The sequence below is a fragment of the Salmo salar genome, chromosome ssa15 (genome assembly GCF_905237065.1).
Source record: "Salmo salar chromosome ssa15, Ssal_v3.1, whole genome shotgun sequence".
In the NCBI taxonomy this organism is placed as follows: domain Eukaryota; kingdom Metazoa; phylum Chordata; class Actinopteri; order Salmoniformes; family Salmonidae; genus Salmo; species Salmo salar.
The window spans coordinates 48,890,344-48,915,813 of NC_059456.1; the positions used below are offsets into that span (position 1 = coordinate 48,890,344).

At 41.2% G+C, this 25,470-nt stretch overlaps 2 protein-coding genes across 4 annotated transcripts in view; one reads left to right on the top strand and one right to left on the bottom strand.

Moving 5' to 3' along the window:
• Positions 1 to 20,810, top strand: part of si:dkey-174m14.3 (brain-enriched guanylate kinase-associated protein) — a 35,186-nt gene extending 14,376 nt beyond the window's left edge. For all 3 annotated transcript variants that reach the window (XM_014144968.2, XM_045695811.1, XM_014144967.2), the window contains 3 exons: positions 15,525 to 15,632; positions 15,903 to 15,983; positions 18,160 to 20,810. In XM_014144968.2, coding sequence (XP_014000443.1) covers positions 15,525 to 15,632; positions 15,903 to 15,983; positions 18,160 to 19,659 — 1,689 coding nt within the window. In that variant the 3' untranslated portion in view covers positions 19,660 to 20,810. The remainder of the gene's footprint in view (positions 1 to 15,524; positions 15,633 to 15,902; positions 15,984 to 18,159) is intronic.
• A 125-nt stretch (positions 20,811 to 20,935) lies between these two features.
• Positions 20,936 to 23,394, bottom strand: LOC106571718 (retinol dehydrogenase 14). Its single transcript, XM_045695812.1, has 2 exons — positions 23,154 to 23,394; positions 20,936 to 22,825 (listed from the first exon to the last, which is right to left on the bottom strand). The coding sequence occupies exon 2, from the start codon at positions 22,429 to 22,431 to the stop codon at positions 21,973 to 21,975; it is 459 nt and encodes a 152-aa protein (XP_045551768.1). The 5' UTR covers positions 22,432 to 22,825; positions 23,154 to 23,394; the 3' UTR covers positions 20,936 to 21,972.
• Between the last annotated feature and the right edge of the window lie 2,076 nt (positions 23,395 to 25,470).

A 25,470-nucleotide genomic window follows, 5' to 3' on the forward strand; every position in this document is an offset into this window, starting at 1 on the left:
ACCTACTTGAAGGTAACAGCGCTCACTGTTTCCCTTAGTGGCCGGTTTCCACGTTATCTCCCGACGTGGATGGACATTGAATACTGACTTGTATCACGGGTGACCTGGCTGAATAACAAGGAGGAGTGGAGAGGGTCTTCGTTTCATGGAACGTAAAGGGACAGAATCATTTATCAAAGGGTTTCATTGTATATCAAACTGTGAATTCTTACCAGTTGGATATTTATTCAGCTCAAATGCTCCCGCTTTAGCGGTTATCATCAAGTCGATGATGTAATTATCCTGTGCTCAGTAGATAATCAACTATCTTTTACACTTTACAAACCCCCAATATGAATTTATTGTTTTAAGTAATTTTGTGTTCCTTTACTGTCATAAAAATCTATCGAAACAAAACTTAAACATAGCCAAAATCTGTGACTTACAGTGCCTTTGGGAAGTATTCAGACCCTTTTCCCAAATTTTTTTATGTTACAGCGTTATTCTAAAATGGATAAAAAAAAAATATATATATATAAATCCTCAGTAATCTACACACAATATCACATAATGACCAAGCGAGAACAGTTTTTATTTTTTATTTTAGCAATGTATTAAAAATAAAGAAATGAAGCCTTTCCGAGTGGTGCAGTGGTCTAAGGCACTGCATCGCAGTAATAGCTGTGCCACTAGAGATTTTGGGTTCGAGTCCAGGCTCTGTCACAGCCGGCCATGACCGGGAGACCCATCGTGCGGCGCACAATTGGCTCAGCATCGTCTGGGTTAGGGGAGGGTCTGGCCGGCAGGGATGTCCTTGTCCCATCGCGCACTAGTGACTCCTTGGCCGGTCACAGTGCACGCTGACACGGTCGCCAGGTGTACGGTGTTTCCTCCGACACATTGGTGCGGCTGGCTTCCGGGTTAAGTGGGCATTGTGTCAAGAAGCAGTGCGTCTTGGTTGGGTTGTGTTTTGGAGGATGCACGGCTCTCGACCTTCACCTTTTCCGAGTCCGTACGGGAGTTGCAGTGATGAGACGACTGTAACTACCAATTGCATACCACGAAATTGGGGAGAAAAGTGGGAGGGGGGAGTGGTAAACCAGCTTTTACTGGTTCACACAACAGACCTATCAGCTTGCTGCCAGCTCTTAGCAAACTGTTGACCAAATGTTTGACCAAATACAATGTTTTCTGTAAACAAATTAACAATAGACTTTCAGCATGCTTATAGATAAGGGCACTCAACATATACTGCACTGACACAAATGACTGATAATTGGTTGAAAGAAATTGATAATAAGAAGATTGTGGGAGCTGTACTGTTAGATTTCAGTGCAGCCTTTGATATTATTGACCATAACCTGTTGTTGAAAGAACATGTGTCATGGCTTTTCAACCTCTGCCATATCATGGATTTAGAGATATCTATCTAATAGAACTCTGAGGGTTTTCTTTAATGGAAGCTTCTCCAATGTCAAACATGCCAAATGTGGTGTACCGCAGGGCAGCTCTCTAGACCCTTTTCTATTTTTACCAATGACCTGCCATTGGCATTAAACAATGCATGTGTGTCAATGTATGCTGATGATTCAACCATATATGCATCAGCAACCATAGCTAATGAAGTCACTGAAACCCTCAACAAAGAGTTGCAGCCTGTTTTGGAATAGGTGGCCAGCAATAAACTGGTCCTGAACATCTCTAAAACGAAGAGAATGGTATTTGGTACAAATCATTCCTGAAGTTCTAGACCTCAGCTGAATCTGGCAATAAAGGGTGTGGCTGTTGAACATGAGGAGACTAAATTGCTTGGTGTTACCTTAGATTGTAAACTGTCATGGTCAAACCATATAGATTAAATGGTTGTAAAGATGAGGAGAGGTCTGTCCTTGATAAAGAGATGCTCTGCTTTTTTGACACAACACTCCAAAAAGCAAGTCATGCAGGCTCTAGTTTTATATTATCTTGATTATTGTCCAGCCGTGTGGTTGAGTGCTGCAAGGAAAGACCTAGTTAAGCTGCAGCTGGCCCAGCATGTCTTGCTCTTCATTGTAATCAGAGGGCTAATATAAATACTATGCATGCCAGTCTCTCTTGGCTAAGAGTTGAGGAGAGACTGACTTCGTCACTTCTTCTTTTTATAAGAAATTGTTTGCATAGTCAACGTACACACAGCTCTGCCACACACACTTAACCGGCCAGACATTTTCACAGTCCCCAATTCCAGAACAAATTCAAGGAAGCGTACAGTATTATATAGAGCCATTATTGCATGGAACTCCCTTCCATCTCATATTGCTCAAATGAACAGCAAACCTGGTTTAAAAAAACTGATAAAGCAACATCTTACGGGACAGCGCCTCTCCCCTGTTTGAACTAGATATATTTGTGTGTATGTATTGATAAGTAGGCTACGTGTCCCTTTTTTAAACTGATGTAGTTCTGTACTTCAGCTGTTGTTGTCCATTCATGCTCTGTATTATGTCATGTTTCATGTTTTGTGTGGACTCCAGGAAGGGTGGCTCCTGCTTTCGCAACAGCTAATGTATCCACATAATAAAATACCCCAAAAAAGACCAAATCATGACAGAGCTACGATACCATTTATGTTTATGTAGTCTTCCCACAAGATATTATTTGTTATATAAACCTCCATGCTCATGATCTACAGTTTGGTTGATCTTGAACTGTTACTTTCATCTACTTTCAGATTCAGATTGCTGGCATTCTTCATGATGGTCACAATCACTTCCCTTCATCTGTGGAGTCAGGTAGTTCTGTTCTCCTGGTAACAGGAAGCAGGAAAACCATAGCCCCACCAACCAATGAAAGGCCGCAGAACACAATAGTGGGGAGTGACCAGTGGTACATGGCCAATAGATTGACGCTTTGCCTGTTTGATGGTTCGTCAGAGGTCATTTGGGCTTTCTTACAAGCGTCCGGATTAGTGTCCCGCTCCTTAAAAACAGCGGCTCTAGACTTTAGCTCAGTGCGTATGTTGCCTGTAATCCATGGCTTCTTGTAGGGACATGTACATACTGTCGCTGTGGGGACGACATCGTTAATGCACTTATTATTGTGGGGCTGATAGTCCCCATAATATATAGATATTGGTTGAAGCTCAGTATTAAATCTCCCTACCACAACACACGGACAGACGGCCTCTCGTCATGAAGCGTCCAACCAGTACCGAGAAACACATAGTAGATTTTTTAACAGGGTCATTAGCAATTAAGTTTGAAAAGTATTTCTTGCTCTTTCCGAGCTCAAATTCTAGACATCGGATTAAAACGAGACTATAGCGTACATAAAGTGATCATTGGACTTAAAATATGGCAGATTGCAACAGTTGTTATTAAATTTATAATTTATCCTACTCACGTGCACATTTCCGTCCATTAAAAAAATTACGTTTTTTTTAGCCGAAGCTCAGAGTTCTGTAACACCGGGTCGGTTGCTCGACAACAACACAGCTACTTGCACCATGCTGCCAGTCATAAGAAGTGTATGCTAACAAACCTAGGCTACTGTATATACAGTGTATTCGGAAAGTATTCAGACCCCTTGACTTTTTCCACATTTTGTTACGTTACAGCCTTATACTAAAATTGATTAAATCATTTTTTCCCCTCATCAATCTACACACAATATCCCATAATGACAAAGCAAAAACGTTTTTAATTTTTTTTATTTTGCACTGATTCAGAGTGACCATCATGTTCTTTGTCACGTCCCTGACCAAAGCCCTTCTCCCCTGATTAGTCAGTTTCGCTGGGCGGCCAGCTCTAGGAAGAGTCCTGGTGGTTCCAAACTTCTTCCATTTAAGAATGATGACGGCCACTGTGTTCTTGGGGACCTTCAATGCTGCAGACATTTTTGGTACCCTTCCCCAGATCTGTGCCTTGACACCATCCTGTCTCTGAGCTTTACGAACATTTGTATTTGTACATGAGGTTCCAAGTTAGAAGTACTTGTTTATCAAAGTTAGCAAGCTTAGTAGGGATTTTACCCACATCAAAATTGCATTTGAGTCAGAATTCTAGACCACCAATCTGGTGGAATATTAAATTAGGGATTATATTCCAAATGCAATCCTTATTTCTTCAATTGTTTGTATCCATTTGATCTTAAAGATTATATTAGAGGTTTTAAAATCCAGAGCATTCAACCCTCCCTCATTTTGAGTGCAACATACTACCGCTTTTCTTAAATAATGAGGTTTATTCCTCCGTATGAAGTTAAATAATTTAGTATCAACCATTTTAGTTACTGACAGAGGAACATCTAAGGCAAGGGAGGTATAAACTAATCTGGACAGACCTTCAGATTTTGACAAAAGTACACGTCCAGATAAAGAAAGATCTCTTAGTAGCAAGGAGTTAAATCTCTTTCCAATTTTCTCTACAATAGGAGAGAAATTTAAGTTGGCCCTTTCTTTCTGATCTTTGCTAATTTTAATACCAAGATATGTGATCACATATTTTACAGGGATATTACATACTGAGTTTAAGTCACATCTTTTCAACGCAAATAATTCACATTTCCTAATATTCAGAGATAAACCAGATACATGTGAGAAGGCATTAATACACTCAATAGCTTTCCTGACCTCATTATGATCATTCAAAAAAATGGTGTCGTCAGCCAATTGTGAACATTTTATCTCTTTATCTTGTATCTGAATACCCCTAAAACTATCCTTATTTATATGAAGTGCCATAACTTGTATGACCAATAAAAATAAGAAAGGAGAAATTGGGCATCCATGTTTAAGCTGTTACTATTATTGTAATGTGTCTTAATTACACTTTGAAAATATTGACCAAAACAAAAAATCGAAGTCTCAAAAAGAGAATAATGTTAAACTGTATCAAAAGCCGTGTAAAAGTCTACATATAAAATAAAGCTATCTTCCATAATGTGCTCATTGTAGTCTATCAAGTCCAATACTAGTCATAAAACCAGTCTGGGTATCATCATCAATGATTTGGTCAAGACCTTTTTTAAGTCTTTCTGCAAAGATGGATGCAAGTAGCTTTCCATCATTGTTCATTAATGTGATTGGTCTCCCATTTTCTATCATAGGATCTTTGTTTGGTTTGGGGATTATGAGGCCTTGTGTCACAGAAACAGGCAGGACCCCTATGTCAATAGCCTCCTTAAAAACATTAAATATAAATACAACAATATCCTCCTGAAAATATTTATATAATTCACTAATAAGGCCATCATTCCCTGGAGATGTGTTCTCTTTTAACTCGCTGATACATTTATTTTATTTCATTAATATAAATTCATCACAAGACTTTTGGAAGTCTTCATCTATGAATTTTGCATAGTCTTTGGCAGATTCTAGAAAGGCAGATATTAACTAGTATGACATATCACTGCTATAAAGGTTGCCATAGAATTATGAAACATATTTTGTTTTCATTTTCTTTGCCATCTATATTACACTTATGAATACACAGCCTTGCAAAAGTATTCATCACCCTTGGCGTTTTTCCTTTTTTGTTGCATTACAACCTGTAATTTAAATGGATTTTTATTTGGATTTCATGTAATGGACATACACAAAATAGTGAAGTGAAATGAAAAAAATTACTTGATTAAAAAAATTCAAAAAAATGGAAAAGTGGTGGGTGCATATGTATTCACCCCTTTGCTATGAAACCTCTAAATAAGATCTGGTGCAAACAATTACCTTCAGACGTCACATAATTAGTTAAATAAAGTCCACCTGTGTGCAATCTAAGTGTCACATGATCTGTCACATGATCTCAGTATATATACACCTGTTCTGAAAGGTCCCAGAGTCTGCAACACCACTAAGCAAGGGGCACCACCAAGCAAGCGGCACCATGAAGACCAAGGAGCTCTCCAAACAGGTCAGGGACAAAGTTGTGGAGAAGTACAGATCAGGGTGGGGTTATAAAAAAATATATGAAACTTTGAACATCCACTGAGTACCATTAAATCCATTATTAAAAAATGGAAAGAATATGGCACCACAACAAACCTGCCAAGACAGGGCCGCCCACCAAAAATAATGGACCAGGCAAGGAGGGCATTAATCAGAGAGGCAACAAAGAGACCAAAGATAACCCTGAAGGAGCTGCAAAGCTTCACAGCGGAGATTAGAGTATCTGTCCATAGGACCACTTTAAGCCGTACACTCCACAGAGCTGGGCTTTACGGAAGAGTGGCCAGAAAAAAAGCCATTGCTTAAAGAAAAAAATAAGCAAACACATTTGGTGTTCGCCAAAAGACTCCCCAAAACATATGGAAGAAGCTACTCTGGTCAGATGAGACTAAAATTGAGCCTTTTGGCCATCAAGGAAAACACTATGTCTGGCACAAACCCAACACCTCTCATCACCCTAAGAACACCATCCCCACAGTTAAGCATGGTGGTGGCAGCATCATGCTGTGGGGATGTTTTTCATCAGCAGGGACTGGGAAACTGGTCAGAATTGAAGGAATGATGGAATGTGCTAAATACAGGGAAATTCTTGAGGGAAACCTGTTTCAGTCTTCCAGAGATTTGAGACTGGGATGGAGGTTCACCTTCCAGCAGGACAATGACCCTATGAATACTGCTAAAGCAACACTCAAGTGGTTTAAGGGGAAACATTTAAATGTCTTGGAATGGCCTCATCAAAGCCCAGACCTCAATCCAATTGAGAATCTGTGGTACGACTTAAAGATTGCTGTACTCCAGCGGAACCCATCCAACTTGAAGGAGCTGTAGCAGTTTTGCCTTGAAGAATGGGCAAAAATCCGTGGCTAGATGTGCCAAGCTTATAGAGACATACCCCAAGAGACTTGCAGCTGTAATTGCTGCAAAAGGTGGGTGAATAGTTATGCATGCAGTTTTTTTTGTCTTATTTATTGTTTGTTTCACAAGAAAAAATATTTTGCATCTTCAAAGTGGTAGGCATGTTGTGTAAATCAAATGATACAACTCCCCCCAAAATCAATTTTAATTGCAGGTTGTAAGGCAACAAAATAGAAAAATGCCAAGGGGGGTAAATATTTTCGCAAGCCACTGTAGATATAAATTCAGATTTTTTTCTCTCATACTTCATTAATTCCCAATATTTTCCATAAGACTTAAATAGTTGGGCTTTCCTCCAATTTTCTTGTATAACATCTTTGGCATCCATCTTGAAATTATCATTTTCTAACAGTCTACTATTGAGTTTCCAATAACTTCAATTCGGTTTATTAACTTCAGATCCATTAATATTTAAAGATAAGAATATAACCTTATGATCAGTAAGAATTGATGTTTCAATGGATACCTAGGACTACAGTATTATCTAATGAATTAGAAATCAACCAGAAGTCAATTCTTGACTGTCTGGACATGTCCTTGTTACTCCAAGTGAAGTCCTTTTTATCAGGATATTTAGATCTCCAAATATCGACTAATCCAAGACCAAGACAGGTTATTTAACTCAGAATTAACAATTATGGATCTGTTAGGAGGGGGATATCTGTCAATCATCACATTAGATACAGAATTAAAATCTCCACCTAAAATCATTTTGATATCCTGAAATACACTCTATACTCTATACATAACTCTATTAATCTCTTTTTCAAATTCTTGAAATAATATCTTGTTGTTTTGTTTGTTGTTGGATGCATAAGTGCCAGTGCCCCTGTGACAACAATTTTGGACCCCCCTTGTGGCCCCCCTAAATGTGGAGTATGAAATCATTTTTACATAACTCATTTTTGCTATCATTCTTTTTTTACATCCGTTATTAGACAGTGGCAACGATGATGATAATGAACATGGATCTTTTCCCTGCTAATGCCTGCAATGCAGTGAAGAAAACGATATGACAACAACAACGTCTAATGTAACTGGCCCCTCTAACAGTACAACTGGCCCCAGCTTGGCCCCCCCTAGTTGAAATGGTCTAGAACCGCCACTGCTGCAGAGTGGTTGTTACCATATGATAACCAGATATCGTTACCCCAATGATTTTTCCAAAAAGCTAAATCGGAAGAACAAGCATGTGTCTCTTGTAGAAAGTGAAAGTCTACATTAAACCGTTTTCAATACAGGAAAATAGCCTTACTGTCACGTCCTGACCAGTATAGGGGTTATTTGTTATTGTAGTTTGGTCAGGACGTGGCAGGGGGTGTTTGTTTTATGTGGTTCAGGGTGTGTTTTGTGTATGTGTTTAGGTAGAGGGGTATTTGATTTATTAGTCCGGGGTTTGTTAGTTATTGTTCTATGTTAGTATATTTTCTATGTTCTATCTAGTCTTTTGTATTTCTATGTTTAGTTAATTGGGGTTGGACCTTCAATCGGAGGCAGCTGATGATTGAGGGTCCTATAATTAGGAGTTTGTTTTTCATGGGATTTTGTGGGAGATTGTTCTTGTTTAGCTGTTTGCCTGACAAGACTGTCAAGTTCGTTTTGTTTTGTATACGTCTTATGTGTTTTCCTTCTTCACCAAATAAAAAAAGAAGATGAGTATACATTTTCCCGCTGCGTCTTGGTCTCTACCCTACGACACCCGTGACACTTACGTTTGAGCAAATTACGAATACCCCGGACATTAATTGAACAAAGAGATAAAGACATAAACTTCAACCAACAACCTTGTTATGCTAACATAAGCTTTTCCTAAGGATATGTAACTCAAAAGGATTTCCATCCCATTATTAACCTCTCCAACAAAAAACAAACGAATACTGGTCATAAAGTTACCAAAGTGTTCTTACTCCCACAAGGGGGAGTTGTGTAGACTTTACAATAAGCAGTTATTCACCTATAGTTAGTGTTTAGTTTACCAGTTCTCAGGTCAGCCTTTTCTCATTCAAGTGTTTGTGTGAATTCTTTATAATAAAAGGCTGCTTTTCACCTGGCAATTAGGCAGTTATTAGGCCTACCAGTTCTGTCTGAGTTAGACTCTGGCTCTCTCTCAAATGTTCTGATTTGGCCGCAATTCTTTCCCAACGATGATCACTCTTGCACCGACAACAAATTCAGTCTTCCCTGCCTTTCGAGCTGCAGCCACCATCGACCACAGTTTCTCTCGTGTCACTTTGTTCGCTGAGGTCAGATTCTCAGTGAACCTCAATTTTTGCTTGATGAGGAACTCCAGAGAAGATACCTTGTAGATCTGTTGGTGAACCGGATGATGGTTGTCCTCGGTCTCTTGTCTTAATCCTTGAGTCTTCCCAAACGATGAACGATGTCCACATTTTTCAGAAGTTTGGCTTTTGATTCGGGAATGACAGCTCCACAGATGTCAACAACTCTGCATTTGATGTCCTCAACCGCCTGCTCTGGAATTCCATGGAGCCTCAGGTTCCACCTGCGCTGGTATCTCTCCGCCTCATTCACCTTTTGCTCGAGTTCAGCCACCTTCTTTTCATTTTCCTGGCAGATAACTTCTACTTTCTTCATGTCACTTTTGAGGGTTTTCACTTCTCCAAAGATAAAGTCAAAAGTTTTTTTCATGGCCTCAATTTTCATTGTATTCTCTCTAACCATGTCCTCCAAGCCATTTGCCCTTGCATCTATCTTTTCTGTCAAAAGCATTACAATATTGTTTTGCATCTCAAGAAGTGACATACCCTCTTGGCCTCTCATCTTTTTCCCTTGGGGCTTGACTGGAGTGCTGGGGTCGTAAAGTAATGGCCTGAGCTGGGGACTGTTGTGAGACTTGTTGTCCGTGCTCACCAAATTTCATCACCCATAGTAGTATTTCCACCCACAGTTACATTCTGAAGAGGAGTACCCAAAACCATACCATCTTTTGCTGTTCATTTTTCATCTGATGATTTCTCAATTTCTTTTCTTTTGGTTCTGGAAGTTTCCATGTAATGTTTGACAAGCTAGTTTTTGAGCTAGCTAGCTATCTAGTGTTGTCGCTAAATTAATTGTTTTAGAGGTGAATAACTTGCAGAAAGTAATCAATTACTTTGGTAAACAAACTAAACCATATTCATACAGGGTTTTATGACCTTAGAAATGACTAAATGGTCATATTTGGGTAAGGAAATCCAATAATTCCTTCAGCTACCAAAAAATGTATCTGCACTGACCGCCATCTTGCGCGCACCCCTTATACATACTATATATACAGCCAGTTAATGTTAGCTAGCGAGGTAACGTTATTTAATGTCTAATGTCTATCTAATGTGTTTGGCCAGTTCATGCACCACAGTTTATCATGCTTTCTTACATAAAACATAGCTAGTTAATGTTAGTTACATTAAGTTTAAAACCACCAAACTTTGGGAAATTGCCACGCTGCTCACATTCATTTGCATTGCACAGACCAAGCTACGGTAAAAGAAGGTAGCCAGATTTCACACAGGACAAACGCTGCAGTTAGCTACAGTACATTTTCTCAACTAAGAACAACCAAGACCACACAAACCATAGCCGAGAAAATTAATTGTTTTGTTAAGAAAAAGCTATGTATGCCGCATATAGTAAATGGTTGAAACCCAAACACACATGGCTAGCAAACCAAAGGTTGAGTGTTCCAATCTCATCATGGGCCGCTTTAGCATTTTTGCTAATTACCAACTTTGCAACTACTTACTACTTTTTAGCTACTTTGCAACTACTTAGCATGTTAGCTAATCCTTCCCCTACCCAAATTCTTTAACGCAACTCCTAACTCTAACCCCTAGCATAGCTAACATTAACATTAGCCACCTAGCCAACATTAGCCACAACAAATTTTATTTCGTAGCATATCATACTTATTGGAAATTCGTAACATATTGTATGAATTGAAGTTCGTAACATATCATACAAATTGCAATTTGCAACATAATCTACTAATTGTAATTCGTAACATATCATAAAAAATTAATGATGGACATCCACAAATTAATACATACCATACGAAACATAACATATTATACTAAATGGAGTGTCTCAGATTATTTAGGTACACAATAATACGAAATGCTATGAGATCAGGTTGCAGCAGCGTGCCGTCAAAAGAAAACTAAATGCTCGCTAACTTGATTAATTACGTGATTAAATGAATCTGTTTTCAACAAATCACCTGTTTTAGACGGTTTCTTTTTAATCAAGCAAGATACATAAACGCGCAATCACTACTGAGTGAATTAACTAAATAAAAACTTCCTGTCATCACCAGACTGTCCATTTTAGAGTGTCAAGTTGCCTTTGGAACTGAAGGTCCTGGGTTTGCATCTTGGAGGATACATTTTTACCATTCTCTTTAGTGTATAGTTTTGACACACAGCACTTTTTGCATTTATTAGGTGGCTCTTAAAAGTGCCTTTTGGTTTGTGAAGTGGCAGTGAGTGTGGTGGTGTGTACTACTGTGTGCGTCTTTCTAGAACGGAGGAGAGACCATCTCTCAGACTCTCAAGGAAGAAAGAGGTAGTTGTCCTCATCAGTGAGATGTGTGTTCTGTTCCAAATCTGTGAGTACTCCCACTCCCACCTGTTTTCATGTTTATACTGCCATTTATAAATGAGGACATTGTGCTATTTTACTGGAGTTGGACAGCTGTGTACAGCATTACTTAGGACATTTGTATCTGAAGTTTTGTTTTCAAGGATTTAGAGCACCCATCCAATTTCAGATTTGTTAAAACTGTATGTCTATCATTTTCTTAAGAGTTTTGTACTTGTCTCATGACTGTATTTTACAGGTGTTTCTCAGCAATTTGTCATTTGTTGCAGTGTTTGTAAAAGGAGTTATCAAAATTGCTCTTGACGATCCACACCGTTATGCAGGCTTCACTGTTTAAGCCCAGTGCTACCACACCTGATTCTACCACTCAGCTGTTCATCGAGACCATGAGTAGTAGAATCAGGTGTGGTAGAACTGGACTTGAACAAAAAAGCCTGCCTAAACCTGTAGCTTCTCAAGAGCAATTGTGGCCATCTGTGAATTGTATTTACAAAGTTGACTATATCTGATGAATGTACATTTGGTTGTAAATGTTATATTTAGCGATAACTCACTTTTGTTTACAGGTAATGTAGTACTAGGCCTTTCTTCAGTAAACTTGTACATAGTTCATGGGTACATGTATTTTCCAGGAGCTTGCTCAATTGTCTTAAGAGAGATCAGGGAAAATGTTTCCAGTTTACTCCATATTGGCTTAAAAGGGTTTCTGGTTTTTCACTTTCCTCTGGAAAATCAGCTGTTAATATTAGATGAATACTAACAATGACATTATTTCTGTTGCCATTTTTATTTGTTGTTTACTCTTACTTAACTTTTATTGCTGTGTTATGCTGTATTATTATAATGTTGTATAATGATGTTACATAATCACTTTCCGGTGTAAAAACCATGGAAATTAAAAACAAAATACAATGTTTTAAGTGAGAAAAGGCATTGGTCTGAAACAGAAAAAGAAAGGAAATTCACATGAGCACCACAATGCCTATTCCACCCATGCTCTACCAAGATTTTCCAACACACAGCTTTGACCTACGACAGTAGCTACTGTGTGTTGGTATTGTACTTCAAACCTTCTCAAACAGCCTAATTCATACTCTGTCCAGTGTCTGTGTGAAGCTGCCAGTTGAAGACTTGTGAGGCGTCTGTTTTTCAAACTAGACACTCTAATGTACTTGTCCTCTTGCTCAGTTGTGCACCGGGCCTCCCACTCCTCTTTCTATTCTGGTTAGAGCCAGTTTGCGCTGTTCTGTGACGGGAGTAGTAAACAGCATTGTACGAGATCTTCAGTTTCTTGGCAATTTCTCACATGGAATAGCCTTCATTTCTCAGAGCAAGAATAGACTGACGAGTTTCAGAAGAAAGTGCTTTGTTTCTGGCCATTTTGAGCCTGTAATCGAACCCACAAATGCTGATTCTCCAGATACTCAACTAGTCTAAAGAAGGCCAGTTTTATTGCTTCTTTAATCAGAACAACAGTTTTCAGCTGTGCTAACATAATTGCAAAAGGGTTTTCTAATGATCAATTAGCCTTTTAAATTAATAAACTTGGATTAGCTAACACAACGTGCCATTGGAACACAGGAGTGATGGTTGCTGATTATGGGCCTCTGTACGCCTATGTAGATATTCCATAAAAAATCTTCCGTTTCTAGCTACAATAGTCATTTACAACATTAACAATATCGACACTGTATTTCTGATCAATTTGATATTATTTTAATGGACAGAAAATGTGTTTTTCTTTCAAAAACAAGGACATTTCTATGTGACCCCAAACTTTTGAACGGTAATATATACAGTTGAAGTTGCTCCCAAGGATGAACTAGACTTGTGGAGGTCTACAATCTTTTTTCTGAGGTCTTGGCTGATTTCTTTTGATTTTCCCATGATGTCAAGCAAAGAGGCATTGAGTTTGAAAGTAGGCCTTGAAATACATCCACAGGTACACCTCCAATTGACTCAAATTATGTCAATTAGCCAATCAGATGCCTCTAAAGCCATGACATCATTTTCTGGAATTTTCCAAGCTGTTTAAAGGCAGTCAACTTAGTGTATGTAAACTTCTTACCCACTGGAATTGTGATACAGGGAATTATTTGTTAAATAATCTGTCTGTAAACAATTGTCGGAAAAATGACTTGTGTCATGCACAAAGTAGATGTCCTAACCGACTTGCCAAAACTCGTTTGTTAACAAGAAATTTGTGTAGTGGTTGAAAAACCATTTTTAATGACTCCAACCTAAGTGTATGTAAACTTTCGACTTCAACTGTATATCCACTGTACCTCAATTACCTCGTACCCCTGCACATCAACTCGATACTGGTACCCCGTGTATATACTGTAGTCACGCTATCATTACTCATTTTTATATTTATCTTTTTCTCTCTCTCCATTGTTGGGAAGGGCCCATAAGTAAGCATTTCACTGTTAGTCTACACCTGTTGTTTATGAAGCATGTGACAAATAACATTTTTATTTTTATTTGGGTTTGTTTGGACAAAAATAAAACTAGCGAATAGGACTGGGAGGATGAGGTTTGGCAGGCATAGTTGAAACTGTATAAGCTTCTGGAACAATTCAAAATCTCCAATGGTAATCAGGATCTTGCCATATTCTGACATCTTTATTCAAGGGAGTGCCAGAGCGTCTTGGCAAGTGGCAAGGACAGTCGGCTTCAGTCAGAAGCCCCAGTCAGTTCAGTGGTACAGTGTAGAAGCACCTAGAAGATGCAACTCAATTTTCAACTGATGTGTGGATAATTCCTTCTGAGGGGACCAGCTGCACACAATGCCAAGTTTAGGCAAGGGCCATCTTGGTGGACATTCACCTAGTTTACTCACCTAGAGTTATAAATCTTCATGGTGAAGCCGGCAGACCTGTAATTTCTGATAAGTTGACTTGACTGGAGAGAGAGAAGAATTGAGGCCACAGAGCTTTGGGGTACAGGTAGTCGTGAAAATGGAAAGTCTAATAGCACCAGATGCTAATAGCACCAACAGGACGGTATAAATCCTCTTAAATGTAACTAAATGTAATCTAAAATGTAATGTACGTAATCCCCAAAAGTAATTATTTATCATGAGGGCCACGAAAAATAACTAGTAATGCTGCATAATCAAAGAAAGGTTCAAATCTCATATGATGTATTTCCTATTCAACAAAACTAGATGAATAAGGCTTGAAATTATTTATATATTTTTCTAAATATAGTTTAATTAATTTATAAAATTACTAACTACAAGATTTCACCTTCCTTATAACTGTAAAATACATATTTGTATATTTAGTGTTAGAAATGTGCATTTATTCTGAAGCTCTCTCTTGTTCAAAATGTCTGCCCCAATTGCTGTGAACATCTCACAGAGCTCTAGCTTGGCCTCCTGAACTCGTTAGGAACTCGCTAACGAGTTGATGGACAGTCGGAAGAGCGAATGAAATGGTAGGAGGGACATCCCAGTTTTGAGTGGTTTTAGATTTCCCCTCCTGCTTTACCAAGGCAGAAGAGACATACTCCTGTGTCCATGAGAATCATGGCTACCACTCAAGCAAGCCATTTCGATCTATGGTGTTCACATATCGATTTATAAGCAAAAAATGTTGGTTGAACCGGTACCAGACCCACGCTGGTCCCCAAAACAGGGGAATTTACATCTAATAGCAAAAAAGGCAAATTCTTCTTCTGAGGTTTAAGATTATAAAGTAATGCTGAATTACGTACATGCATCATTACAGACATTGGTTGATATGAAACTGATAAAATGTTCAGTTGAACAATGAGAAAAGTTAGACTTCTGCTACTTTGTCATGTTGTCTGGAACAGAGAGTGAAATTCAGCCAGTTCAAGGTAAGATAGTCACGAGTTGAGGCCTCTGAGAATTCTGTGTCCTGTGCGATCTGAGGCACAGAGAATGATGGAACACTCTTGTATACTTTTAGACCATTTTAAGTGATGTGTGATTAATTAAGCATGGTTACACATGATATGATTATAAGCAAATATATGTAGGGAATGGCATCCGGCTGGGTTCTCCTGCACTGCCACTGAAATCAAAGAAAAAACAACAATGTATTTGCAACGTGAGTCTGACGTGAGTCTTTGCTCTCCTTAGTCTCAGCACCATGACGACGAGAAGAGAGCCCTGAGCAGAGAGATCATCGTGCTCAACAACCACCTGATGGAAGCCAAGCTGACCATTGAGAAACTGAGGGAGGACAATGTAAGGGCACTCTATGAGGTCAGATCTATAGGCCATCAAAAGAATAGTCACAACCCTCAGTGTATTGTAGCAACCTTAGTATACAACACCTAGCATCTTCGCCAAGAGTTTTGGAGCTCGTTATATAAGGTGTTGGACCGAACAACACCTGAGTTCAAGTCCCGGTTCTGGCTCATCCTTGAATTCAATGCAGTGGGTTTCCTTAGAATGGATGATTTCTTAAGAGCATGTTTTCTTCTAACACATTCCAACACTGTGTCTGTCCTGTAGGATCTGTACAGGAAGGACTGTAACCTGGCTGCCCAGCTACTCCAGTGCAACAAGTCCCACTACAGGACCCAGCTTTCTGAGGTGAGTCCTCCCCCAACCACAGAGATATAATTACTTGAACAGCCACATTGAATGTACCCAAGAGTCCAGGGAAATTGCAGTGGTTTAGTTATTCTATTTATATTTCCCCAACTTCTTTACCTATCAGACCTGGGCTCAAATAGTACTTTGTTTTCTTTCAAACTTTAAGCGCTTGGTTGATCTTGGTCAGAGTGACAGATAGGCATGATTTGACCTTGGGGGATTTTTCTACTAGCTCCATTGCACCTGGCAAGGGCAATCTAGCACAGCTATAAAGTATTTGAAAGAAAATGTATACTATTTGAACCCAAGTCTGCTGCTGCCTATTATCAACATAGTACACTGGCTAAGTTAAAGCTAATGCTAAGCTGAAGCTACGGTCTTACGACTTCCTCAACCCCAGCCATTGGATGGTGTTAGTGAAGCTACACAGGGAGGGAAATTCACTTAGATAAAAAATCCCCAGGAGACAAAACAACCGTCTTCCTTTATCTAAGCAGCTGAATACGCCTGACTTGAGGTATGGGCACGATGTGCAGTGCTGCAAATATTAGCACAAGTCTTGATCCATTCACATCGATCAATGCATGAGCCAGGATTACGGGCTAAAACCTGGGCCCTCGACCTGAGCTGAAATAGTTCCAAACTTCCAATACATCAACAGTTTGAATCATAAGGTGATTACTCCATTGATGGATTGGTTAGGAGGTAAATGTTTGACAGTGATTAACAATGGAACACTACAGCTATATTATGTGACAGGTAAGTGAGTAATTGATGGAAGGTTGCAGAGCGTTAAGACACTATATGCATAAGGAGATGGAGATTTGAGTATACCCAACAGTGCCCATGCTGCTTTTGTTTTCCAGCGGGAGAGGAACGAGCGATTATTGATGAGTGCGTTAGTGCCAGGGCAGATTGGCAAGGCTTTCAGCTGTATCAGCTCTGGGCCCCCTGCCCGGCCCGCGTGGCAAGAGCAGATTTTAAAGCTGGCACGTTGCCTATACCGTTAAAAAATGCCACAGCACATTTGGCACCACGCGCCTGAATGGAAATATCAATGCAAATACGATTCATCAGTTACGTAATGGTCATAAACTAATGCTGTGTGTGTGTGTGTGTGTGTGTGTGTGTGTGTGTGTGTGTGTGTGTGTGTGTGTGTGTGTGTGTGTGTGTGTGTGTGTGTGTGTGTGTGTGTGTGTGTTACTATATGGAGTGAAAGAAACAGATAAACTGATGACACCTTGGGCATATACTGTCCACTGCTGCAATGGGGTCAAAGGTTATAGATCTACTTATGTCCTCCAGTCTGTTTGTTTGTGGACTGGAGAGTAATCAAAAGGTTATTGATGGAATATGGTGCAACACAGAGAAATGATGCATCAGTTTCCAGCCATGATTGAAGTGCATTAGTCACTTGCTCCACTGCATAACAAGCATGGCTCCCGAGTGGCACAGCGGTCTAAGAAACTGCAACTCAGTGCTTGAGGCGTCACTACAGACACCCTGGTTTGAATCCAGGCTGTACAACAACAGGCCGTGATTGGGAGTCCCATAGGGTGGCGCACAATTGGCCCTGCATCGTCCAGGTTAGGCTGGTGTAGGCCGTTGAAAATGATTATGTTCTTTGAAAAATTGGTCCTGAAAATATGTGCAATAAATATCTCATGGTAATTGGGTATTTACATTGCTTAAAGCGAATGTGTGATACCACTGCTATGAAAGGATGTTTGTACAAGTGTTCAGTTTTGTCTTGGCTCCTATAAGCCATGAAGCTATAATTAGCTAGCTTCTCATTGCCAATTAACGATAATTGACTAGATTCCTTTTGATAACATTCTGCAAAAGCTTCATTCTTGTTGCTATGGAGAGGCAGAGGCAACAGTAACATATCAAACTAATGATCTCATGATGCACCTATGTTTACCATCCATGAAATAACTTCAGGTTCCACCTCCTCAGTTATAGTTTCCAGTTTCATGCCTGATCTCCATATGGTGCCATTATCAATATGTTGTTGCTAATGTGTGAAAACAATGTTTGTAGAGTCTGTTTCCTAATTTTTTCATCTTCCATGAACTTCCATGCACTAATCTCATGGTCTGTCTCTGTATCACCATTATCTATAACTCAGTGTCTCTCTCTCTCTCTCTCTCTCTCTCTCTCTCTTTCTCAGTTGCCGGCTGAATTCCAGGAACGCGTGACCATGCACATGGAGGGCACACCTCTCTGCCACACTGCCTATGCCGATTCTGTCCCTGCCTCCGTCATCGCCAAGGTGCTGGAGAAGCCCGACGAGGCCTGCAGCGGCAGTCAAGCCTCTAGCTCACCTAGCCCCCAGCCCCAGGACCAAGGCTTCCTCCTGGACACCCTGGACAGAGGTGAGCGCCTGGGCCTCCGGGCAGCCTACAAGTCAGACCTGTATAGCAGTGACACAGCTCTGTACTGCCCGGTCGATCAGAACCGTGAGCGCAGGCCAAGTATGGACCTCCATGGCCAGAGAAAGCTGCTCTACGGGCCCCAGAACTCCACAGATAGTAACCCAGAGGAGGGTCCCTTGTTGGGGCTGAGGTCGGGCTTCTCCCAGGAGTGCTTTGCCAAGTTCCCCACCTCTCTGGGCCCCGCCTCAGGCAGCTCCTACTCCAGCTTCAGCGGAGGGGGCTCGGACGAAAACAAGGGCAACGGCCCACCGAGCAGCACGGCTTCCTCTCCCCACCACCACTCCCTCTACATGGACTGGAGGAATGGGGGAGACTATGAGAGGAAGAGTGACTCCTCCTGGGAGAGGGACAGTCCCGGCGGGGGCGGCTTCGCCAAGGTCCACGCTGTCTTCCAGCAGGCCGGCGGAGCACACCACCAGAACGGCAGCTCGCCTGTCTACAGCCGCACCATGTCCTCGTGCTTCAGCGAGCCCTACGAACCCCTCCCTCGTTCCTCCTCGCCAAGCGTCGTCTATGGAGACAGCCGCCGCGGCAGCACACTGGCGCCCGAGGAGGAGGAGCTGATTGGCCGCTGGAGGCAGCTGAGTGTGGAGGACCTAAGCGCCCACTCGTACCACTCGCCCGGCCGGGCCTCGCCCTACAGCTTCTCCGAGCAGCACTTCTCCGTTCGGCCCGCCAAGATCCGCCTGGGACCCCTCTACAGCAGCTTCCAGGAAGGGGCAGACTTCTACCACCAGGCAGGGGTAGGACCCATCATGGAAACCCCAGTGTGCTTCTCCACGCCCAGCCCCCAGTGTAGCCCTGTGGGGGGCCTCCGTCAGTCCCATCCGTCCCACAGCCAGCAGGCCCACCAGACCCATCTCTACCGGGGAAAGGAGGACAGCCAGGAGTCGGAGCACAGCCTCTACCACTCAGCAAGCTCCAATGACAGGGAGGGCAGTGTCGGTGTAGCAGGGGCCGAGGGAGGAGGTGGAGGGCAGAACAAGGAGTACGAGGACGTCAGCCCTAACAGCTCCACTGAGTCCCTAAACCAGAGGTCCCTGGAGATGGCTGCTGAGCTGCAGCAGCACTACCAGACCGAGATGCAGCATCCATCGCCCCCCGAGGGCAGTCCACCACCGCCCCCGCTACCACCTTGTCCCCCTCCCCCGCAATACCAAACATTTGGCACGTTAGGACTCTCCAGAAAGGACAGTCTCACCAAAGCCCAGCTGTATGGAACACTTCTGAACTGAGAGAAGAAGGGATTCTCGTCCTCTGACTTAGTGGTCTTTCTCTTTCTTCATCTCTTTCCCTGGTGGGATGTGAGGTGAGAGGTCTTGGTGAATCCAGCAAGCCGTTCAGTTGAAGGACATTCATTTTGATAGGACATTTGGACGATACAGTAGGTTAAGCATGAATTCATCAGATTGTTGCCACAGCTGTGAAAAACTGACAAAAGTGTGGTTCGCATCACTACAATGAATGTGTAAGATTGTCTGGGTCAGGTGAATTGACAATTCATTACTGTGCCAAAGTGAGTGAGGACTATAGGAAAAGACTCTGCTACCTTTGGTACATTTGGTACAGAAAATAGTATTTTGAGGTACCAGAGAACACAGTTGCTCCATGTGGATGAAGGAAGTATTTAAAGTAACTGTTGAAATATATAAATATATTTAATTACAACTACAATAATTGAGTGTTCAAAGACATATTTTGTTTGTAGCTGCATTCAAAAGAAAATATAAAACTGATGATTGTAAAGAAATGACTACAATTCAATCAGATGTGGACACCAACACATTGTAAATATGTCTGGTTAAGAGCATCTGCCAATCAAAGAGAGATAGTTGGAATGTTAAAGAAGACCGTCAAAATTGCACATTAAGATTTGTTTAATGTCAATCACAGGCTGAATACTGAATACTGTGTTGCATTTGTGCAGAGTAAAATATATATGACAATGGGGCATGGGTTAAAGTTGCAGTACCATACAGTATAAGAGGTGCCTGGGGAATGGGTTAAAGTTGCAGTACTAAGAGATGTTTTTACTCAAAAATAGAGATGCCCCTAGCCTAAACCCGTTTGAGTGCAGCTCCATTGATTCGTTCGGTTTTTGCTTTGACACGATTTTAAATACCCAGAGCGCTTAAAGAGACCGTTCGAAGTATGTATTATTTTGTTACTGATGGACTTCTTTTGAGATGTAAACATTTGTCTTACCCGTTGATGTTATTTTTGCTCTATAACCCTTGGAGACATTTTCCTGTCCCACTCTACCTCAGATTCCCATGCCCATACGCCCATCAAGCAACCACAAATCTGTTTCTATCACACAATGATGCATGTTTCTATATTTCTGTTGTGTTTCATTTAACCTAATAAAGCACAAACTACACATTTACATGCTCCAAAGTTTGCTAAAGTGTTTTAGTGTTGGTGTGTGTGTGTGTGTGTGTGTGTGTGTGTGTGTGTGTGTGTGTGTGTGTGTGTGTGTGTGTGTGTGTGTGTGTGTGTGTGTGTGTGTGTGTGTGTGTGTGTGTGTGTGTGTGTGTGCGCGTGCGCACGCGCATGGAAGATAATAATTGTGCCATTTGCTAAAAAGATTGCAGAAACAATATTGTTTTAAAAGCATTCAAATCAAACAGTGTGCACACATGTAGAGAAACTATCTTTGGATTGTCGACTATTTTGTTAATGTATAGCATAAGCCATACCTCCGCATTGACATTCAAAACACACTCCCCCTCTCACTCACTCACTCTGGAGCGAAAAGGGAATTACTTGAGAGATTACATCTATCCAGAGGAGGGAGCCACCACGGCATCAACGTCGCAACATCATCCAACTGAATCTGAATCTCGTTGTGAACTTAATTGTTCCTGTGCATCCAGTCACAGCAGAAGGCAACGCATTTACAATTCAAACGCTTCATGAGAGGAAAACTGGATTAGGCAACACAACACAACCAGTCCTCTATTCCTTTTTTTCCCACCTTCAAATGCACGATGCAGTATGCATGAGCTTAGCTGCCTTAGCATTGATATACAGCTGGTGAACTAGATATCAATTGGCTTGCTTTTCAAACCACTCCGGGGATATTTCCATAGCACTATAACCAAACATGTAAGCACTCGTTAAAAGCAAGTATGACAGTCCAGCTTCCCTTTGGTAATCGCTATCAGGAATTAGCTCCCCTCCACTTTGATTGTGTGAATTTGTGATTCAGTAAACACCGGTGAAAAAAAGTACAGTACATATAATCTAGTACGTTCCTATGGGAACTGGTATACTTAGTTACACATTCATGGAACACTGCATGTAGAAATTCTCAATGGATCTTCTCTGTTTCACAGGCACATTGCTCACATTATGAGCACTCTCGGCATGCACACCTCCAATCCCACTCACACTCCATCCACACAATATTTGCCCACTCTCACAGATGCACACACACACACACACACACCAAGGTTAATTCAAAACATTGGGAACTTTACCCACTGATCCCAGTTCCAATGAAATCCCAAACAGTCTCAATCAATCATCCCCCCAATCCACTTGATTCACAGGGAAAAGTATCTCGGATCGTCTCCAGAAGAGTGTCTGGATCCCACCATGCTTTCACTCACGTCCCACAGCCTCTTGACCGACTGATCATCCATTACCTTGGGCATCAGGTCCACGCAATTAGCGAAGCACTTCCCCACCAATCCCTCCATGTCGGGTGAACACGCCAGGTTGAGCGGCATCCAAGCGCCCTCCAGTGGGCTCTTGAAGAAGGCCAGCGAGGCAGTTAGAGGAGAGGTCCTCACCATGCCTGGGGAGAGTGTGTTGACCATGACCCCCGTGACGCCCTCGTCTTCCAGGCGCCGGGTCAGCTCACAGGTGAAGAGAAGATTAGCCAGCTTGCTCTGGCTGTAACAGAACGCTTTGTTGCAGCTGCTCTCACTGTAGTGGTAGTAGAAGTAGAAAATGTTATTATCCCTCAAGGGGAAAATCATCCATAGAAACACAACAGACATTACACAAGAGTTGTATTCATGAGGCACCAAATTTAAGAAAACTGTCTGAAACAGGAAAGGACAAACCTGAACTCTTGTCAAATAAGAAACTTTCGTTTTTTTTAATTTTCCGTTGCAAACTGATTTGTGCTAAGGAACACACAAAATAACTTAAACAAATCACAACAGTTGAGGTCTTGAAAAGTTGATGCTGCAATACTTGTAGAGATTGGAGGAGACCACCACCACGCGGCTGGGGCAGGAGAGCTTGAGGAGGTCCAGGACGAGGTGGGTGTAGGAGGAAGTGACCCAGGTGGTTGAACCCCAGCTGCATCTCGAAACCCTCCTCAGTCTTGGTGTAGGGACACTGGTAGATGCCTGCGTTGTAGATGAGCACGTCAACTTTTTGTTCTTCCTAATGTGGGGAGACAGAAGGAAAACAGGCATGGAAGAGGCACACATAGTGAATGATTAGCAGAGGGGTTTTGTTTAATCGTGGCTAGACGACTGTGTCGTGTTGGTCACTATATATATATCTATCTCTATCATGTGTAATAAACTACAATCATCGCAAGTGATTTCCAGTGAAGGAATTGTAATTAGGATAACTAACCCCTGTACTGAATTTATTTAAAACTTAATTGACGTTGTTAGCTTTTGTAAACAAATACCAAGCGACTGTGTACACACGTGACTGTTTCAGCACGTCGGACAGCACACCACTGCGCACTTTGAAAGGTTACCTTCATGACTAAACACTGGAGTTTGTGCAGCTTCCCGGCAACGGCTTTCACTATGCCACTGTTCGTTCCGGTCACAATGACCGTCTTTCCCTCCATCATATTCCCCCCATCATATCTTCCGGGTCCCGGAGCAACTGTACCGCTTTCTTCCAGGGGAAAACATTCGGAAACAATGAGCAATATTCCACCATCGACAACAGCGGCCACAATAATCGCAGCTGACATTACAGCGAGGACTTTAGGTTTCACTTACAAAATATATATGCATGAGCTAGAGAAGAACTACAACACCCACAAGCCTTTGCAGTGTTTTCGCATGGCCATGTCCTCGTGACACCTTGCTAAATAAGAAATAGTCGCACCCTGCTGGTAGACAATGGTCTGTATTTGTATTTATTATGGATCCCCATGGCAGCAGCTACTCTTTCTGGGGTCCAGCAAAATTAAAGCAGTTATACAATTTTCAAAACATTACAGTACATTTCACAACGGATTTCACAACACATTAAGTGTGTGCCCTCAGGCCACTAGTGTACTACCACATATCTACAACACAAAATCCATGTGTACATGTGTGTATAGTACATCTTATCATGTGTGTATGCATGTCTGTGCCTGTGTGTGTCTCTTCACAGTCCCTACTGTTCAATAAGTTGTATTTGTATCTATTTATCTACTTTTAAAATACTTTTTTACATCTAATTTTACTGCTTGCATGAGCTACTTGATGTGGAATAGAGTTGAGGACTTGTGAGGCATCTGTTTCTCAAACTAGACACTCTAATGTACTTGTCCTCTTGCTGAGTTGTGCACTGGGGCTCCCACTCCTCTTTCTATTCTGGTTAGAGCCAGTTTGCTCTGTTCTGTGAAGGGAGTAGTACACAGTGTTGTACGAGATCTTAAGTTTCTTGGCAATTTCTCGCATGGAATAGCCTTCATTTCTTAAAACAAGAAGAGACTGATGAGTTTCAGAAGAAAGTTCTTTGTTTCTGGCCATTGTGAGCCTGTAATTAAACCCACAAATGTTGATGCTCCAGATACTCAACTAGTCTAAAGAAGGCCAGTTTTATTGCTTCTTTAATCAGAACAAGATATGTTAACATAATTGCAAAAGGGTTTTCTAATGATCAATTAGCCTTTTAAAATGCTAAACTTGGATTAGCTAACACAACGTGCCATTGGAACACAGGAGTGATGGTTGCTGATAATGGGCCTCAGTACGCCTATGTAGATATTTCTTTAGAAATCATCCGTTTCCAGCTACAATAGTCATTTACAACATTAATGTCTACACTGTATTTCTGATCAATTTGATGTTATTTTAATGGACAAAAAACTAGCTTTTCTTTAAAAAACAAGGACATTTCTATGTGACCTCAAACCTTTGAACGGTAGTGTACGTTAGCCCAACCATCCCAAGGGGGACCCACCATTCCTGTAGAGGCTGTGTTCTGTTAGACAGGTAACTCTCAATCCACAGTATAACAGGGGGTGTAAAGCCATAACACAAATGTTTTTCCAGCAGCAGATTATGATTGATAATGTCAAAAGCTGCACTGAATTCTAACAAAACAGCTCCCACAATCTTTTTATTATCAATTTCTCTCAGCCAATCATCAGTAATTTCTGTAAGTGCCATACATGTTGAATGCCCTTCCCTATAAGTGTTCTGAAAATCTGTTGTTCATTCGTTTACTGTGAAATAGCATTGTCATTTTTTCCCAAAGTTTACTAAGGGTTGGTAACAGGCTGATTGGTCGGTTGTTTGAGCCAGTAAAGGGTGCTTTGCTATTCTTTGGTAGCGGAATGACTTTAGCTTCTCTCCAGGCCTGAGGGAACAAAGTTTCCTGTAGGCTTAGATTGAAGTAAAGGCAATATTGTCCGCTATCATCCTCAGTCAATTTCCACCCACGTTATCAGACCCAAGTGGCTTGTCATTGTTGATAGACAACAATAATTGCTTCTCTTCCACACTCACTTTACGGAATTCAACATTTCAATGCTTGTCATGCCTAAGTTTGCTAACCCTACCAATGAAAAAAACATTAAAGTAGTTGGCAATATCAGTGGGTTTTGTGATGAGTGAGCCATCTGATTGATTCAATGAATGATAGGGCCGAGTTTGCCTTTTTGCCCAACATTTCATTTAAGGTGCTCCAAAGCTTTTTACTATAAATCTTTATATCAGATAGCTTTATCTTTATATAATTTATCTTTGTCTGAGTTGTAGCCTACACTGTAATAACTACCACCAATATGTAACAGGTTCCTGTAAATAACCCTTTATACCTTTCCCCAAATAAGACACAAAACAAAC